A 20,894-nucleotide genomic window follows, 5' to 3' on the forward strand; every position below is an offset into this window, starting at 1 on the left:
TGTCATATTCTGTGATTTCAAACAGCCGAGCTCCAATTCTAATTATACGATATGAAATTAATTGCTATTGCTATCAACACTTGATCAGACCTTTTAATATCTTAATGCTATATTGGGAATTATATCTCAGTAATTCCGGCAGGGTTTTTTTTCTGCATCTTGCAAGCTGCTGACACAAAATGGCAACACAAGACAGTAAAGACACTGCTCATGGCTTTTTTTTTTTCTTTTTTTTTTGCCTTATATAGGCATGCATGTGCACCCTGTGGTTAAGTGTCAGGATAACAGGGGCACGATCAGCGGAAATTTAGGTAGAAATTCTTTATCTGTCTTTGTGCTTTCTCACATTTGTCTGTGGTTTCTCTTTCATGAAGTTATAGCAGCGGCGGCGGCGGCGGCACTGGTGCAATCCACTGGATTAATTACGTCCGTGACATACTATACAGCCTGCAGGCGGAGATTTGATTCTGTTTAAGTGTACCCCGGGTGCACATAGCACGCCTTGCACCAGATGTTAGTAACCTCATTCCCAGACAATATTGCTGGCAGTGAGCAAGAGCAGAGACACACGACGCTGCCTAAATGCTTAAGAGAAACCTACTGTAAGTGCACACACAATAGTGAATGTGTCCACTGTTTGTCTTGTTGCAGGCGCATCAACCTGACATGCTGAATGTGTTGTGTGCACAGTGGAGAACAGCAGGCATGGGAGAACAAAACACAGACTTTTATCTTTTGGATTTGTTAATCACGCAGCAAGGTTTTACTACCCGGTAATCAGCGTGATAAATCAGCCTCAGTATTGGATGAATCAGACACATAATATACATGATAGATGAAGGATGAAGGAAGAGTAGATTTCACGAGGACTTATTGCATCTTTTAAAAGGACAGGTGCATGCATCTGCCATAAGTACATATACACACTGACACGTGCTTGAGCAGGTGTTGCAATAAGTGATTGCAAGCGGAATTAATTTTTTGATGTGCACCGGTCTGTCGATAGACATCTCTCAGTCGGTGTGTGTTTTTCTCAGCTGTCAGGAGGGAAAAATGCACCACATCCGGCGCAACAGACAGGAAGCACAGTAGACGGATAGTACAAAACACTGTTGTCTGTGGTGGTGTTTGTGTGACTCTCTAGGTCTTCTTGCGTGTCTCTGAGTGTGTGTGTGTGTGGCGTATACGCGGCTGCTCGAGGGCATGCCTTTTTGAAGCACGCGTGTGAGTGTGCATGCCTGGAAATGGTTGCATCTTGCACAATGAGTGTGTGAGGAGAAAGGATCCTGTCATGTGACGGTGTTGTAAGGGCGAATAATACAAGGTCATCAGAAAAAAAAAAAAAAAAAAAACATTACAAGAGAAAGGGATGGAGCGAGAGGGGGAGGGAGGGATGGATGGAGGGAGGGAGGGCAGTGCAGGCAAGCGATGGATGGATGGAGGGAGAGAGCGGGAGCGAGGGATGCTGAGGGAGAAAGACGGTATATTCATAGCAGCAGCGGTATTTATAGCCGCCCAGAGGAGAGGAGAGAGCGGTGGGCGTGGCTTGGGTCGGGGCTCTCGCACTGCTTCACGAGGCGAGAGAGGGAGAGAGGGAGGCGAAAGGGAGGAGAGAGGCAGCTCCGGCGCCAGTGAGAGAGAGCGAGAGAGTGGAGGCTGTTTGGCAGGAGAGGGAAGAAAGAAAGGAGGGGAGGGAGCAGAGAGGGGAGGGCTGTTTTTGAGTGTGTGCCTGAGAAATGAGAGAGAGAGAGTGGGGTGAGAGAGGAGGGAACTGAGCTGAGAGAAATCTGTCAGATTCAAACACACTGCTCTCTCTCTCTCTCTCTCTCTGTGTGTGTGCGTGTGTGTGACAGAGAGAGCGAGAGATGAGAAGAGGAGGAGGAGAGCTGAGGAACAGATAGAAAGAGACAGCAGAGGACCACAAAGTGAGGTATGTACGGCTGTCAGGCTGCTCCTGAATCCAATCACAACCTGTGTGTGTAAATTTATGTGTGTGTGTGTGCGTGTGTGTGTGTGCATGCTTGTGTACATGCGTGACTAAAGTGAATATGTCTGTGTGTTTAAATAGTTTAGTGTTTATATGGACACTGTATTCACTTGGGGCTGTTCTAAGTGGACAAATGGATGTGGGCTACTGACTGTTAGGGGTATCAATTATGTAATATGTGTGCACCATTTTCAGTGTTGATGCTCTGTGTGCATCTGTGTGTGTGTATGTGTGTGTGTATGTGCTTGTGTAATTACACTGAGGTGTTTATGTGGCCATTGTGTGGAGCACTGCTACAGTCCACTGGCCATATTGGGGTGATTTACAGCCCTTGTAAATATAACTCAACACTCCTATGCTGTTAGAGCAGCAACCACCTTAACAACCACCCCCTCCGCACTATTGACAGATAATTTAGTTATTATAGGATGGAGATAAGCAAATGGCTTAAAGAGATTTCTCACAGGCGTCTGCAAAGTAGGATTCCCTTTGTGCTGTTGGTTTACAGTCAAACAACAAAGATTGTGATGATAATGTAATGGAGCAGCCTCTTGAATGCAGGGTTGTTGTTTTTTTGTTGGTGTTTGTTTAATGAGCTGAAGTTTCATTAAACCCAAGTACTGTAGGAGGTCCAGTTTATGTATAACACGCAGCCTCTTCAATATACACTATGGTTGCTAAGATTATAGGACTCTCTGCTGTTTTGTACGTCCACTAATACAAAATACTGCACTTTTAAAAATAGCCAGTCTGGTCTGAGATGCAAATCCCTGACCTTAAACAGCACCGTGGTTGACCAGCTTGCCCTCACTGCATCAGACGACTCTGGAACCAGTTTAACACAGACTCCTCAGTTCAAAAGAAGGAATGTACGGCACATTATTTACATTATTTTGATTTATTGTACATGACCGTTACCGATTCCTGGGGCAGAGGCTCTCCTGTGATCTGTGATGGGCAACAAACATAACATGAGGAAACTATATTAACAATATGAGCAATGTTGTTTACAAAGACTTGGCCACATTTTTCTGGTGTTGTAAGAAGAATTTAGGTCTTGAAGTTAGCATAGAAACACAATAGCCTCCAAGGTGGAAATACTCAGTTTGTAGAATGGCCCATATCTTATTGACATACATTTATATTGGTATATTATGATGATAGATGCAGAAGCTATCAAAATAATGTTTCATTCGATAAAGCTGTTTTCTAGTATTACATATTCATTCATGTGCTGGTTATATTTTCTGTCGTCTACATATTAAGTGGAGTAAAAACAACAATATGTGGCTTCAAAATGGAGTAAAAAAAAAAAGTATAAAATGGAATCACTTAGGTAAATGCATTTGCTTTCCAGGACTGTGTTTTTCACAGAGATATTTACTCATATAGGCTACAGTGGTACAGTAAAAACTGGGTTCAAAAATTGGCAAGCCTAAATTGATCCCTAATTATGTAAGTCAGAGGAAGGAAAGAAAAAAGCCAGTGCAGAAGTGAAGGTTTCAGCAGAGCCCAAGAAGCGGATGTGGGCAACCTGACAGCCTCTCGGCCCTTAGCCTACAGTACCCAACTGTCAAGTACTGTTTTCATTTCACTTTTTTTAATTCATCTTTTTTCCATGTTTGCCCTCTGCCGGGACCTACAGGTATGCACTCCACAAACTTTACCTGTAAATGATCCTCTACATAAAACCTGACTATGGCAGGACTGGAGGCAGCAATGGAAAAGTTTGCGGTGCCATTTGGCTTTAATTTTGTACCGCTATCAAATGCATGAATTGCCCTCAGTGCTGTTGCAACTACCGTGCCAGCATCTGAAAGGCATCTTATATACTAGGTGTAAAAACCCTCTATGATATGGTTTCCTGTTTGCTACGGCAACTGCTGCACAAGCAGTAGCTGAGAAGAGTGTGTAAGGAGTCTTGAGAGACGGTGGCAAGAAGCAAACGTTGTCAGTAATATGATGAAGTTGGATTTTTGTTATTTTGCACAGCTAAACTTGCATCGTACAAAATCTCATGACACACTTCAAATGAAGCCTGGGGCCAGAACCAGTACGAGGACATCCTACCTGTTGTAGTGGGTTAGGAGTAGCCTAACGCATTTACACTTATTTTGCAAGGTAGCAGTCGATGAATGAGCTGATGTGTCATTTCGCTTCTTGTGGTTAAAGTAGCCTAGATCAGCTTTGGTAATCTGCTTCAGAGTGCTGTGTTAAGAGAAAGTACAGGCCGAGTCGAATCTTATTTGGCTTTTGATCTTAAGACTCTGTAACATTTCAAATAGCAAATAGCGCTGTCTTCTTACAAATCAAAAGTTGAGTCTGCTATCTCAGTTCAGTGCAGTCAAGGTTTAGCTGCCTCAGCATTACAGTACTTGTGCTCTTTCAATTTATTTTTTCAATATAGTTTAGTTTAGTTTAATAAGTTTATTTGTATCAGGGACAATGTACAAAATAACATTAGTCTCAAAATGAGAAGAGATGCCTTGTATATAACATTCATATTGAACACAGAATACGAAAATATGTTGAATTTTTAACACTGTACAACATCAGAATAAACACCAACAACATTAAAAAGGCATGCCACTCAAAAGGGATAGGGGCCTACATTTGAAGTTAATTTTCAATGAAAGTCAATAGCTTTATTCAATTTGTAGATACAATATTTTGCTAAAAATAACAATGAAATAGATTTTGTAGGCCTACATTGTAGAAATTAGAATTCACACTAGGTTGCCATCTTGGATACACAGCAGGGTAAGTTTCAAAGTTGTAAAAAAGAGTCAACGGTGCAGTTAATTTCACCGCTCCGTTTGATTATGACTAAGCTGTTGAAATTCATTCATTACACCAGTGAATAGATCCTTTATACAGCTCATAGTTGTAGCCCCGCCCACTTTACCAGCTTCTGGCTGCAACGTGCCCCTGTAGCGACGCTAGCTAATGACAGACATTAAAGACACTGTAGTCAAGTTTCTGTCCAATTTGTTTTCGCAAATCCGAAGCAAATCTTTATTAATGCAGCAAAAGTAAATGTGCAACATGTTTCCAGCCACTTAAGTTATGCACTAATTCTAGAGTCAGCTGCTAATCTGCAGGAGAAAGAAGACAGCATACGCTATGACAAAAAGGTAAACAATAGGGGAAAGCCGGTGGCAAAAGAGAGAAGATAATGGAGAGTTTTGAAGAAATTATATTCCACATGGTCTTGGAAGAGTTATAATAACAGCCATGTCAGCTTACTTGGCTGTGTTGGGAGCAGTTCAGAGACGGTTGCTATAGCAACTGCCGATCAGATGGTCATGATACTCCATAAAAATGGGAACATACTGGTACTTGTCATCATTGTGCATAACTTTTTTGCTTATCCGTATTTATCTGTATCGATACAGCAAACTTTTCCACCTCCTTGCGCAAAAAATGCGGTGCGCAATTGAGAGTTGATGCGCACTTTTGGTGTGTCCACTCGGGTTTCGTGAAACGAAAAGTCAGAATGCGCATTAAAATAGGTGGATGAAAACATGACTTAAAGGTGTTCAGAAATGGCCCTTTGTTCTGTTCGTCGCGCCGGGTTGTCACGAGTTGCCGCACGAGTTGCCGCACGACTTTACCCGAATAAGGAAAATGAATTTGATTGGTCGTTATCGAGCGGGCGGGATATTCAATGTTTGGGGCGAGACCGAGCTGTGTGTGTTGTCTCAGACGTTTGATTGACTGACGGATCCAATATCAGTGGCTGATGAATCGTGAGCAGGCTGACGTGCGCCTGCATTATCCGATGCGGAAAAAAATACCACACTTTCATCCCGGATTTACTCGAAAATGGAATTTTGCACAAAGTTTGGGCTACATCGTCTGATAGATGAGTTATTACACTAATGTTAGGACCCACAGTGGGCTCAAATTCAATTTTCTTTTCTGTACAGCTTTAAGGGTCGCTAACAGTCCGACTAGCCCTACAGTCAGAGGAGACACCCAGGTTGCCATGGGTCCTATGGGACTGTATGGATGCTACATGAGTGAACTGACACGGCTTGAGACCGATATGAACGGCTAATACTAGCTAATGTTAGGAAACTTAAAATTGGCTAACTGATGTTGTTGAGTAAGCTATTGCTATTCACATCTTAATCGTAATCAATTACTGTCATCATAGGTTACTACAAGTATTGGGTTTTGCACTGCTTTAAAGCCACACTAAAATGATATGACACCATCAAATGGAAAGATGCTGTCAGCTATGAAGCTGGTTTGTATTTAACATGCTGTGATAATAGTGCTTTTATAATAAACAAGCAAAACTCTAGAAACGAGCACAGCAGAAATAAGAAACAAACTGGGGGTGATAAATTAATAACCATCATCACCACTAATGGGCACTAACACTTGTGTAACATTAACCAAATTGTAGCAGTGAGTCTATCAAAAGACTGCAGGCAGCAGGAGTCAGGGATAATATCTGCAGACTAACAAGCTAACAGGCTAACAAGTGCTGAGTCTACTGTCTGGGCCTGGCATGTGCATGCTTCTGGTTGAGCCCCAAAGCTCCCGAGCAGCGTCTTCATCAGTCTTTGGCATACAGGCTGCAGTTCAGGGAGTTAGCAGCAGCCAGGAGGAGTCAAGTCAAGTCAAGTATACTGTACAAGGTAGGACAGATTTGTAGTACTGACTGATCTCAGCAGCAAGCGCACAACACTACAGTTATCCCCGCAAGGGATACGTTGTTTGTCAGTCACTTTGTCACACAGTGCTCAAGTGAGTTTATGGCACTATTTAATGTTGCATGTACTTCCATTTTTATGCCTACACACTGATAACAGCTGTGGCTCGAGGTATTTATATGTGAAGTTGATGAGGTGTTCTGTCCCACCATCCATCCGTCCCGTTCCTGTAAACTTGACATCTCAGGAACGCGTTCAGGGAATCTCTTCAAATTCAGCACTGATGTTCACTTGGATTGATCAGGGTCCGAGGTCAAAATACAGTTTTCAGTAAATTCTTTCAGTGTCATCAGTGAATGTAAAGTGCCTGCCGTTAGTTTGGTAACATATAAGTTTCAGGTTTATTTCATTTATAAGAGGCAAGTAGGCCACAGAAGGTGAAAGTTTTTGTCAATGTTGTGTTTATCCTGAAAGGCTGCACACACCAGTGTAAATTTGATAGAAAAATACCAGTAGTGAAGATAAATTGGTCCAGCATCACTTTACAGGGCTTCTGCGACAAGGCCTACAGTTTTGTACTTTCATAAAGTAGGATTACTCTAAAGATTCAGATTATCTGAACTTTCCTGGAGGAACACTCCAAAAACACCGGATCCTACATTTCTATAACGTAACTTGACAGCATCTTTCATCACTCCCTTTCTGCCTGCTAAACACCCACATGTGATCCACACCACAGCATCAGTTTGTAACACAGGTTTTCGGTTATTGATTTATGGCCTCCGAGCCCAAGTGAAGCTAACTATGATGACATCATCTGGGGCTTTTTTTCTTATCTCTTTGGATAGCTCAGTCCAGACAGAGACACAGAAAACAGCTGCAATCTGAGTAGTACTTTGAATGATGTAACTTTAGTGATCCTTGACTGGACCTAACCCTGTTTGTACATTCAACTAATATAAAAAAAAGGAAAGACACGATAGTGGCCAGCAGCTGTTGTTCTACAATAATTCTAACCAGACTGTAATCACCTGCTGCTTTCGGTGATGATGAGGCCCGTAGAACAAAAGCTGCTGCAAGCTCTGACTTGACAGCACAGGTGTTGTCTGTCGTTGATTACCCGGACTAATATAATCCCATTCCATTTCATGTTGGAGCTTCACCTCCAACCCACTCAGCAAGGTAACATGGTGCATGTGGAGAATGAATCATTTTGCGAACGCTTTTCTCCTGTTGTATGTTTTCCAGTGAGACCCGTTCTGTTCCACCAACTCTCCATCCGACTGCCTCCTCCTGTAGCAACAGGCTCCATCTTCTCTCAATCATGTCTCTGTGTATAAGAGCCTCTCCAATCAGTCTGTCACACAGAGGAGTCTCTCACCTGACTTGTGTTCGCAGCAGCAGTGTGCATACAGCTGCAGCACAGATTACCTGATTACCATCATGTCTGACAGTACTTTTCTGCGCTCACACTAACAGTACAGATAGAGACGACACTTCACCTCCTCTGACTGGCTGTTACACGCCTCAGCTGAGCTCTTGCGTTTCCCCAAAACTCAACTTCTCAGGATGTGAGATCATCTGGCCGAGGGTCCCCGTCGACACCCATGTGTTTTTTCTTTTGGACGTTTTCGCAACGCATTAGCAATGGTTTGGCTTCGCCTTGCATGGATGAGGAATGATTTTGCGCTCGGAGGAAGCAGCTGCTCAACGTGGCTGCAGATTTCTTTTCTTTTTTTACAAGAAATGTGACACAAGATAACGTTTTGTACAGTTAACACGGCCAATGTACGAGAATGTGGTTGGCTCCTAGCAATGTCAGGAAATCCCCATATAGTATCAGCCAGCACATCAAACACAATGTCCCACTTGTATCCTGTATTACTTCTGCTTAGTGCTTCATTTTGCTCTTCAGAAGAAATTAACCGAAAATCCCCTCAGTGGCATTAAGGAGCTATCACGCCGCACCACATGTATCCTCTCTTGTCTTCAATCTGCTTTATATTCACCACCGTATATCGCACGACCTTCTCCTTAACCGTGACCTTGACTTTAAGTGTGAAACCCCGTTCCCTGATAACCTCCATCACTCTGCCCTTGTTGCCCCCGTTTTAGTGTTTTCCTCCCAGTCTTTTTGTCGAAACCTCTCGCTGCCCCCTCCTCTCTCCTTCTCAGATCATTTACATTCGCTTTGTTCTGTGCAGATTAAGGTCGCGCGCTGATGAAGGCCTCTGGAGCCTCCAAGGTCTCGAGGCCCTCCCAGTCTCATTTGTGAAAATCTCTCTCTCCCCCTCTCCCTCTCTCTCTCTCTGCGTGTTCACTGCACTTCTACATTTTTACTATGTTGTTCAATCTGGAACTGTCACTGGAGTGTGGAGTCTGGACCACATCCACTACACAGGAGGAAATGAAAGTACAGGGTTGAGAGCAAATGTTTGGTCAGGGGTATGACACTGTATGCAACATCTTTAAGGTCGTTTCTGGCTTATCTTCCATTTCTTGAATTTACCGCACACTGTTTTGAAACATCACCCTTGTGCTGCATTGACAACTTGCAGTAATAACCATATGTTTTGTTTCACACGTAACGCACATTAAGTCACATCAGTGTGAAACGAGTGTGTTTTTCTGGTTGCATGTTGCCTCAATTACTGTTTGGGCTTTTAAACAAACTTACTAAAACTAATTATTACCTGAAACGTTTTTATGAACAGTGTAAAAGCAGCACATTGTAGTGAGTCTCTGGAACCTGTTGAGAAACTGACACAGGATGTGGTGAGTGAAGTTGCTTCTGTGTTTGTATGTGTGGTGCAGGTATTACTCATGTTGCGGGCACCGAAATCTGTTGGCCGATCACATTAGGGAATGAAAATGTCCTTAGAAGGTAAATAGCTCTAAGGCATAGATACTGTATGTCTAAAGGTTACTTAAGGTTGGTTTTAGATTTTGGTTGGGCCATATATAGAAGTTAGGGTTAGAGTTAGAGTAACCCTCTTTCCTTGTGCATGTGTGGGTAATGAGTGTGTTTGCGAATGCATCCGCAAGTTGTGAAACCTGAAAGCGAGATGATGTGAGTGTGTGTGTGTGTGTTAGTGAACTCCGGGCAGTTTATGCTGACTAATAAACGTCCATGCAAACGCCTGTGTCTAATGCAATGTAAGCATTTGGTAAGCCTTTTTAAACAAAGGCTAACTGGATCCTCTTCCTCTACTGTACTGGCGCTGCAGAAATTATTTCTTCAAAAATGGGCTTTCATCGGCTCTCAGCAGTTTTAGTTAGTATTCAAAACAGTCATAATTGCACTGGGGTTCTTCAGTCTCCGGATTTTAGTCCTTAGTTTGATCCTAAACTCCTCGACCCCTAAAAGTGCTGGATCCTACACTTTCCACCTTTTCAGCTCACTCTCTCTGACTGGTAAACAACCAGGCCTTTTGATGCCCTCAGTTCTTTATTTTCTTTTTTCAAAGCAGGAGGAGCTATTTTGGGTTCCCCTGGTTCCAGAAGTAAAAAAGAAAAAAAAAAAAAAAAAAAGTCTCTTTCATTCGTTTCGTATACAAAGTGATGTGAGTCACAGGTGAAGTATTTTCAAAGGTCGGACAGGCTCAAAACGGTCCTGGTTGAATCATTGTGGTGCATTCAGAGGTGTAGACAGTGTAGTGAATTTTGAGTTCACGTTGTTTGCGAGGATCTGTTTGTGCAGTCTTGTGTTACTTCAGTCTGAAGTAGCCAATGCACCAGCTGCACAACAATTCGCAGTAAGCTAACTAGCTATGGAGGCACCGATCATGTGTGTGTGCTTTTGTATTTGTGCATATATATACAAGGATGCACAGTGTTGTATTATACGCCAAGTTTACATTTAATGACGTTTTCTTGATGACTTTGTATGGAAAGTGGAAAGTTGTGTTGTTTGTTAGCATCAGAGCCACCAAAGGAGGCTGAGGCAGATCTCTTCTTGTTAATGTTACAGATCTGTGAATGGCTCAAGATTGCAGTGTTCAGGCAACAGATTCAACAATCTGATGTTTAAATTAATACAGTTTAAATGGTCAATGGAGGTTCATGGGTTTTGTAGTGCATAGAACCATACCCCGCTGCAATCCATGTACATGAACGTTACATTACGTTAGAACCCAGTGTTTCTGCAGTGAGAATCAACCCGTCTCTCTTACAGCACAACATTTTCCCAGACTGAGTTGTGTGCTTTTCTTTCTCATCATGGTTGAACCGTCTCAGTTGTGTTAAATAGTTACCTTCCACCCCCCCAGCGTGAGCGGAGAGTACAGGTAACCCACAAACCAACTGTGAGAAACTGTTGACACATAAACAAACCGCGAGTTGAGCTGCAAAGCACATCATCGGACCCGTTTGCGGTGGATCTCCAACTGCATCCGAATGTGACTCCTACTCACGTCTTTGACCTTGTTTTCCTTTTGAGAAAAGGTCTTCAGCCTTTCAGAGTACGTTTAAAAGAAATCAGTGGGATCATTACCCTTTTACAGACGACCTCTACCCTGACCTCGGGGCTGTGACTGTCCTTCATTACTGCTGTTACTCATCACCTCTCGTCTTCCCATCCCCCATCCTTCATCATTCTTCCCTCACATTCCCATCACTCTGCCCTCTTACTGTCCATTCTGCGCTCGGCCCCCATCTCGCTGTCCCTCCTATTAAACCTCCATATCTGGTGACACTGTCCCTTTTGGTCTTGTCGCTCTGGCCTCATTTGTCCTCCTCCCCCTGACTCCTTCATCCTCTGATTCTGGTCTCAATCTTATTTTTTTTAATGTCAATCCATCGTTTTGATATTTATCTAATTATTTTATTTTATTTTTTTATTGTGCAATACAAGTGACAAACATAAAGCAAACATAATGACACAGCACAAGAAAAGAAAGACCTAACCGCAACACAGCGGCCAAAATTCAATTCAATTCAATTCAATTCAAAAAACTTTATTCATCCCCAAGGGGCAATTAAAAAAGTAAATGAATTGAGATTAATTGTGATAAAAGAGAACAAAACAAGAGAAGAAGAGAAAAACAATAAATAAAAGCAGCCAATCAATCAATTTTTTCATTTCCCTGTGAGGTGACATAAGATAAGATAAGATAAGATAAGATTATACTTTATTGTCAGATCACTCTGAAATTTGTCTTGCATCCCATGACGTCCAAAGTTTCACACAAATAATAACAAAATACAAAAAACATACATTTACAGAAAGCATAAATGTTATCCTCAAAAGTCACATTTAAAGAAAAACACAAACTACCTCCTAACTCCATTCACAACATAAATCCAACATTACAATGTGTCTTTGGTGCAACACCCAGTGCTCAGTCTGTACATGAACCTTAGGGTCTACTTAGAGCCCAAACTCTGATTTAACAGTTTGATAGACTGAGGGACAGAAGAGTTCCTCAGCCTGTTCAGTCGAGCTTGTGGAACTCATTCCCCCTGTTACCCTCTTGTCATCCACCTCTTCTCTTACGATTGTCCTCTCTCTTCCTGTTTTTTTTCTTCTCCCCCTACTGTCTTCTCCTCAGGCCGGTTCACCGATGGATCAGCATTCCTACCAGAAACCCAGGGGATTCCATGGACACATCGACCCGACTGACATCCCCGCCGTGTGCAGCCGATCGACGCCGACGCTGATGCTGATGCTGATGCTGATGCGCTACGTGCAGCTGTAAGAGCGGCAAGGCCGAGGAGGAGGTCACAGGGGTGAGAGGTCACAGACTCCAAGAGCCAGAGCAGGCGCTGAGGTCGCGAGGTTTCAGCAAGGATACGAGAACGCAAAGGATCCGAGAAGAAGCAGGGCACAGGAAGGAAGGAAGGATTCTCGGTGACGGACGAGGGTCAAGTGGTCAAAGATGATGACAGCACATGCAAAGCTGAGGAGGGAGAAGGGGAGCCTGGCCGAGTATGAATCTCAGATGAAAGGTAAGTCTTGTGCGTGTGCATGTCCGTGCTCGTCTCTGCCCTCTATCACACCTCTGTTTGTGCATGTGCACTCTGTTGTATGCATGAATGCGTATAAGACAGCACATGTGCATTCGTGCATGAATGCACAGTTTGCTTTGCGCAGTCATCCAGCCATATACTCTCTCTGAATGCATTTGTGCAGACATACAGTATATGTGCTTAGAAACAATGTCAGGAACTGATAGCGTCGCCTTCGTTTGGCGCTCGATGGCGAGTTTAACCAAAGTCGATAGGTCGGGAAAAAGTTATTGGGCCCATAAAGGAGCCCTTTAATCAGGGAAAACATGACCATGACCAGTACTGGCATCACAAGATTTTTTTTACATGACAACAGCTGTGTGTGCGTCATGTGCTGTGTTTTGGAGCGTGCATGCTGTGGCTGGCTGGCTGGCTCTCTGTACTGTACTACAAGGGTGTATTTATAGTCAGTATTAGTGATGCTGTCTCCTCACATCCAGTCAGCCCAGGGCTGTGTACTCACACAGAGACAGAGAAAAAGAGTAAAGAGGGGAAAGATGGAGTGGGCAGAGTGGTTGAAGGAGGGAGGGAATGTGTGTGTGTGGGGGGGCAAGCGAGGAGGATAACTGAACTGAGGATGGGTAAGAAAAGAAAAGATAAGGGAGAGGTGAGAGAGCAAAGTGAGGGCGGTGTCATTGGAGAGGATGATGTTTGTATTAGCCTTTTAACATCAAAAGTGCAGCGCCGGGGCAACGTCGCTGCTGCTGCTTTAATTGCGTGTGGAGGGAGGTGTGTGTGCTACGGGGTCACATCGGGTCAAATCAAGTGAGCTGTGTGTGATAATGCATACGCTGCTGTCAAAAAGAATCTGTAGGGCACGATCGATCGAAATCAATCACATCCACAAATGACATCGCAGACATTTTATTCAATGTTTTGTCCAAAAAAACCATTATTGTATGTTCTTGTGTGAATGAGTCATGGGAGCCATACACATCATTTACATTCTTTTATACAGGCATCATTTGCCTCCTTACTGTGCACGGTGCCTGCCTGTGTATGCATCTACAAGCAGGAGTCGGTGTGATGTACATATGGCAAATGTATTTATTCATCTTTTGTTGTCATATTTATTAACATGCAACATGGCGCTTAAAGATATGGAATACACATCGCGCCATAAAGACAGAAGATGAATACTCTCCTTGGGTTACAGAGTAATGGCTGCTCTGCAGTACAGGATATGCATACTACAAATACATACATGCATGCATTTATATGCATCCACATTCCTGTTTTCTGTCTCCCCCTTGTTTTAATTAAAACAAAAATCCAACTTTGAAAGTAACCAACTGGAGACAACACACTGCTGTGAGAGACACTACATTTTAAAGATAGATTTTACAGAAAGCCATCATCATTTCAGCGGACAAAAGTGGAAAATATTCTTATGTATAATCATCTTTACCATTCTCCCAAACTGAGAGACTTCTTGGCGTTCCTAAACACTGTGATGATTATTTCTTTAAAAAAAACAAAAAAACACTTGAACATAATTTGTTCCGTGGAGATGCCAACAATTCATATCGGTGGAGTAGACAGTTCTGTGGGAATCTATTTTTAATGCAGCTCAGTAATGATGATCAGTATTTCTACGTAGAGGAAAGTTTAACTTCACTCCAGACTATGCTCCTTTTAATTTAAGTATTCAACGTTGTACCTCTACAGGAATATAACATGACATGTGCCTATATTAAGAGTGATGATGATGATGACATAATGTTACCAGATATACCAGCATTATTATATATTTTGTCAAATTGGTCTCAGAAAATAGTATACATGCATAAACATACATATTTGTGTGTGCTAGACATATGAAAATAATTTCAGTTTCTAAAAGGTTTCATATATCATTTTTACATTACATATAGGCCTATTTCATATGGAAATTCATATGTGTATAATATTACATTTGTGAATGAGAATATCTTCAACTTGTCTTGAATGATAAGTCACTGAGGGCCAAAATGTATAATTCTTGTTGGGTAAATGCTTTATTTCTGCACGGAGCAAACTCTTTCACTGTAAATGGAAAGAAAAAGAAGATGGTAAATCAAGAATGTGAATACACCACCTCACCCTCATCACCCTCACCATGTGTGTCCCTGCGTCACTGTGTGTCCAGGCTTATCAACACGTATTTACTGAAATGACTGTCTTCCATTTCCTTCCCCTGTGTCTGTCTCCCTGTCCGTCTCTGTCACCCTGTGTGTGTCAGACCTGCGGGCCCAGCTGACAGACCAGATCAAGATTTTAGATTCTCAGGTGGAGGTGAAACAGCAGCAGCTCTCAGACCTCTCCGAGTTTCTCCGGCGTCGAGGTGACATTGAGGCCGAATACGCCCGTGCCCTCGATAAACTCACCGAAAGGTTCACCCACAAGACTAAAAAGTAAGTGTGTGTGTGTGTACTGTGTGTGCAGTGGACATTAGTGTCTTCCCATCTCAGGTGATGTGTTTTGGTTTACCGGTGAGGATGTTTGTTTTTTCCTCTCCAGGAAGGAGCAGTGGGGTCAGTCTGTGTGTCAGGTCTGGACTGTTTTGCTGAGTCAGACTCGTCTGGAGAGTCGAGAACATGCAGCACTGGGTGACACCTGCTGCAACACGCTCACACAGAGACTGGTGCACAGCACAGAGGATACACACCGTCTGCACAAACGGGTTAGTGGACGTTTGATTTGTGTGTTGACACATGCAAAACCTCAAAGTACCTTTATAGATCCTTATTTGGACATCAAAAGACAGAATGACACCATGGTGAGAGTAAGAGGTCATTCATCGAGGTCAAAGGCGGCCAAATAGTTCCAAGGAAAAGTATCTCTTGGTCCTAATAACAGTCACGCAAATCCACAGACAAACCTACACCAGATACATACAACATGAAACAGAGATGTTCGTCCAAAGGACCAAGTAGTAAAGTGTGCGTATATTCAGTGTAACGTTTGAAGACACGCTTCTTCTTGCTTTTGCATCTTTACATTCTTATTTTGGAGGACATCATTTCAGTCTAAGGAAGTCGTCCTCCTATCATTCATCACAGTCACTGTAGTGCAGAGAGGAACGTTAGGAAACTGGAAACTGTTTTCACATCTACGTCAGTACACCCAATACTCAATAATGACATTTCTGCCCCTGTATCTATCAAGGTGTAGAAAGAGAAAGAGCTATGGTCTTCAAGCATCTGAATAGTTTTGTCAATGCAATATTTTTTCCCTTTTAAAGCCCCAGTACGGAGTTTTAACTGGATACGCAAAAGTCTCTGGCTTCTGCTGATGTGTCTCTGTTACCTACAACAGCAAATGAGCCCATCAGTGTGAAGATACGCTATTTCTAAGTAGTCTAATTCTAAACCTCTGGAAGGCATGGTCGGGTCAGACCACTGACGAAACGATACGAATAGATACATTACTACGCACGCTGCAGATAGCTGCTAAAAAAAAAAAGTTTTCAAAGCAAGTCCCGTCTTCTTTCCGACGTTTTCAAAACAAATCTACACGCGCCGGCCAGACAAACATCTTCAGGACAGTGGGAAATGCAGTCTTCATTCCGGCAAAACACCACCGCTTTCGTCCACAGGGGCCGCCAAAATCAACACTAAATGAAAAGTCTGTACAGGGGCTTTAACGGATTTGCAAAAAAAAAAAAAAAAGTTTTAAAATTAGATTTTCGTCATTTGGCAAACTCAAAAAAATGAAATGGTCGGAATATCTTTCTAAATGTAGCGTGTAGACTGTATGTAGTTGTATTGTATGTTCTAGATATCTCTGTTAAACCTGGTGAGTGAAAAACCATCACTGACAATGGCCCAAAACTTAAAGTGAACAGGTCATAAAACAAAACATTTTCTATTAAAAGTCTCATATTGTCTTATTACTTGAAATATTTTTCAATCAATCACAGTTCATTTCACTTAATTTCAGGAGTTCAGCTAATGTAAGTTTCACTCCACTCTGTCCGCTCTGTCTCCTGAGAGGAAAAATAATCCTTTATGAATTCATGAATGCATAAATTGATAAAGATGTGGGGTTTTTTTCCAATGCTGCCAGTTTCATTTTTTAATAAAGCACAGCACTCAAATGACTCGAGCTGTTAGTTGCCAACGATGAAAGATGAACAAACTCGCCAAATAAGCTCTTTAAGTCGACATGCACCAAACACAAAGAGACTCTCCATTTAAATCCCCCTGTAATGTATTTGTCCTGTTATCTGTCTCGGTACCGCAGTGGCATCTGCAGTCTCATTCATTTTATAAAGTACACAGACTCATCTTGCTCAAATTACTGGTTGTCAGACACACTCTCGCTCTGTACCTTCTCAGAGATGAAAAGTGAGCAGAATTTTAATTAAGCCTTCACAGTTTTCAGAGGAGCTAAGAGGTTGCTGTTGTTGGAGTCGATGCCAAGTAGAGCAAGACCCTTTTAGCTTCTCTAAAATCACTGTTGGCAGTAAACTCAATGTGTTATTGCTAAAGTACTGTAGGACCGTGCCATTGTATGAAAAAATAACAAAAGTGATGATGGAAAATTTGAATAAAAATGTTCAATGAAATATTATTTTTCCAACAGGAAATCTTTCTCTAAAAGCATGTCCTAATATTCAATAGTTTGTTATTTAGTTTTAATAAGTTCATTTTCTTTTGATTAAACAGGAATTAGAGTTAGCTCAGAGACAGCTAGTCTGGCTCTTCCCAAAAAAAGCAGAAATAAATGTGTCAACAATCTCCTGTAGATTATCCTTTGTTTGTTTATTACCTACAGTATCAAAGAAGTTAAAAACATGCAACATATAGGATCCAAGACAATGTGAGGGAGAAATGCGGAAAAGAAAAAACCAAGGGGCTTGTGGGATGGCATTCTCCGACTATAGTGGCTACTGTGCGTACATTTGTGGGGTACAAGAACGTTTTATACATAGTAAAAACAAACATGGTTTAACATGATTTAACATAGCACAATGCATTACAAAAGCTCAAAAAAATTCATTGTTTTAAACACTCACACATATTAAAAGCTTATTAATAGGTCATCGAAAATATACATACAAAGAAAATCTAAGGGTATTTACTGGTAACACATGATAACATAATTTGCAGTTAATTAAATACTGATAAGAATATCAAGTATTCTCAGTTTATATCGGCAGACCATGTGGAAAGTATCCCTAATAATACATTATATCATGTTTGTTTTGTCACAGCAAAGACCTAAAAATGTAACATTAAAGTTTTAAAGGGACAACAAGGACTTTGTATTTGGTTATTAAAAAAAAATTTGGTCGGAACGACAACGGTATCTGATTGTCTTTGAACCTCAGACTTTCATTGATGAATGAAAACATTCTTGGCAAGACGGTCCAAGAATTTCACCGTGCCCGTGGAGGCTCATGGTAAATGTAGTGTGAAAACACTTAGCTTTCGAAAACTCCTCGTTGTCCCTTTAAGTGCTAGAAGCTAAGCTAGAAGCTAAGCTAATCACCTACTGCTGCTAATCATCAGTCTTCTCGTTTAACTCTCATGAAGAATACAAATATTTGAATACAATTGCAATTGCAATTGAATACAAGTGCAATTCCACTGTTTTTTTTTTAATTACAAAAAAAAACAATGGTTAACAATTGACTTGTTGTAAATTCCAGAGCAAAGAAGTTGGCATCCAGATGCAGGATGAGCTGCTAAAGGTCACCACTGAACTCCAGACGGTGAGTACCTCATCGTATCAGCCCGCATGCAGCTGTGCACAACTGTCGTGTAAAATCTTGTGATACAGCAGCGACAAGTTAATGCTAACGTGAGGGTATTTGTGCTGCGTGACCTTTGTGCTGATGAAGGCTCTGAAGACATACAACCAGTACCACACAGACTGCCTGATAGCCGAGGGCAAGCTGAAGGAAGCCGAGCGGCTGGAGGAGAGACACACGGGCAAGTCAGCCGAGCCCGGCCTGGGCCAACTGGGAGGACAGAGGCGGAGCTCTGTGAAGAAAATGGAGAGATTAATGGAGAAGGTGAGCATGTGTGTGTGTATGTGTGAGAATGAAAGCAAGAGCATGTGACAGGAAGCCTTGAAGAGGGCAAAACAACCAACCATTTCCTGCTCTAGTTGTCTCGTCTGAACTACACAGTTTTTACAAAAGCATCATCCCTCCTTTGTACATCTTTTAGTCAGACACTGTGGTTGCTGCACATGATACTATGAAGTGTTGTCATGTGATATCAACACATGGGTTTGTGTTCTAATATATACTATGTTGTTTTTCTCTTTGTGTGTGTGTGTGTCTTTACAGAGGCATGGTAGAGTGCAGGAGACCCAGCTGAAGTGCACCAAGGCTCGTAATGACTACCTGCTGAATTTAGCAGCAGCCAATGCAGCTATGAACAAGTACTACCTGCAGGACGTGAGCACTCTCATCGATGTAAGAAACATACAATTTGTGTGTTGTTTTTTGTGTGTGTTTATGACAGTGAGAGTATTTGCGGCTCTCTTTCCTGTTATTTTACTGAAGAAAAGTGTACCTTCTTCTCTTCCACACCACAACCACCACATTATACCCTCTCCTCCTCTCTTTCATTCCCATTTCCTTCCTTCCTACATCCTCCGTCCTCCTCCCTCTCCTTCCCACCTGGCAGTGCTGCGACCTGGGTTTCCATCTGTCGGTGGAGAGGGCGATGAAGTGCTACCTGGCCAGCAGGCTGCGCATCCAGAAGACGGAGGAGACGGGGCTGAAGCAGCTGGAGGCAGCCGTCACGTCTCTGGACCAGGGCGGAGACAGAGATGCGTTATTACAGCAACATGACTCGGCCTTCTGCCTTCCCTTCAGATTCAACTACCACCCGCATGAGGGAGACCAGGTAAAGTCACATACCCTCGTACTTGACTTGAGTCATAGCATTATATTAGATTTATTTTTTTCATCTTAAAAAACAGTGAATTGTCAGCTGGAGTCACAGGCAAATCAGCCGCTGTGGAGACAAACTGTGGAGAGTGTAAATTAGTATCTTGCTGAGTAATTACTTTACTGAATTTCAGAAGGTGAATAGCCACATTCTTCTTTGGTTTATTGACAGGCAACGGTAAGTAAGAGGAATCAGGGTTTAGCAAACACTAAGTTCCATCTATATTTTATACTGTGTGCATAGTCCTTATTTAAACATATGCTTCTACAGGAGCTGTAGATAACATGCAGACCATGTAGACTGTGGTTGGCTTTACTAACAATCACTGGGTGCACTCTAACCAAGGACTACAGTCAGCCTTAGGTTCACAGTGAAAACCCTTTGTTTTTTTTGTTTTTTTAATTAACTGAATAGTCCGTGTGAATAGGTCAGTTTAAAGGGATAGTTCAACATTTTGGCAAATTGGCCCATTGCCATAATAAAAATAATAGTTTTAGGAGTAGGTTTGTTACCTTTAATTGTCGGTGCAAGCTGTTTTTAGATCGGTGGAGCAGAGCCGCGAGCTGCTCAGTGCTACGCTATGGAGGCTAATGGGATTTCTCAGTTTCCCTCAACAAACTCATCAAATACACAATCCAACAAATCCAAAACACTCTCGTGGACAAGTTGTGACCTGCACATTCAGCACGCTATGAGATAATAACGAAACGTTACGAGACAGAGTTGTTTTCGAGGTAAATTCATGCAAAACCACTGATGTGCGCTCCCATTGGGGGCATTTAACTTGAAAACAACTCTGCAATGAGAGAAAACAAGAAATCCCATTAGCCTCCGTAGCGTAGCTCTGAGCAGCTCGCGGCTCTGCTCCGCCGTTCTAAAAATAGCTTGCATTGACAATTAAAGGTAGCGAACCTACTCCTAAGACTATAGGGATTATGGCAATGGGCCAATTTGCCAAAATGTTGAACTATCCCTTTAAACCACTTTTCAATCATTTTAAAAGTAGATTTTCACGAGCAGCGAATAAAATCAAACAATATCTCTTTGGTTTGAAGGTGAATCTGCCTCTGAGTGGTTGTGTGTGCGTTTCAGGTGTGCGAGGTGAGCGCGGAGAGCCAAGTGAGGTACGAGCTAGAGACCAGGTTCCAGCAACTCCAGTCTCGACTCGCTGCCGTTACCTTGGAAACGGAGGAGGTCAGCAAATTATTACCTCTACCTGTTTCCATAATGACTCTATTCGTCTGTCCATCACTTACTCAGTCAATGACAATGTGTTTACAGTCTGGACATTGAATTAAAGAACCCGTCTTCAAATTAAAGAAATGACACAATGATGCATGATGACTC

General features: G+C 42.3%; 1 protein-coding gene across 2 annotated transcripts in view; it reads left to right on the forward strand.

The window, feature by feature from the left end:
- The first annotated feature begins 1,600 nt into the window (after positions 1-1,600).
- The window catches only part of arhgap4b (Rho GTPase activating protein 4b), a 38,451-nt gene continuing 19,157 nt past the window's right edge, over positions 1,601-20,894 (forward strand). Inside the window, exons 1-9 of one of the 2 annotated variants that reach the window (XM_085781122.1) lie at positions 1,601-1,930; positions 12,201-12,597; positions 14,879-15,050; positions 15,157-15,319; positions 18,293-18,355; positions 18,485-18,658; positions 18,938-19,066; positions 19,281-19,502; positions 20,640-20,741. In XM_085781122.1, coding sequence (XP_085637248.1) covers positions 12,528-12,597; positions 14,879-15,050; positions 15,157-15,319; positions 18,293-18,355; positions 18,485-18,658; positions 18,938-19,066; positions 19,281-19,502; positions 20,640-20,741 — 1,095 coding nt within the window. In that variant the 5' untranslated portion in view covers positions 1,601-1,930; positions 12,201-12,527. The remainder of the gene's footprint in view (positions 1,931-12,200; positions 12,598-14,878; positions 15,051-15,156; positions 15,320-18,292; positions 18,356-18,484; positions 18,659-18,937; positions 19,067-19,280; positions 19,503-20,639; positions 20,742-20,894) is intronic. The other variant, XM_085781123.1, reaches the window with a different exon arrangement.

Source organism: Trachurus japonicus, chromosome 7 (genome assembly GCF_045865225.1).
Source record: "Trachurus japonicus isolate A0001 chromosome 7, Traja_1.0".
Classification (NCBI taxonomy): Eukaryota; Metazoa; Chordata; class Actinopteri; order Carangiformes; family Carangidae; genus Trachurus; species Trachurus japonicus.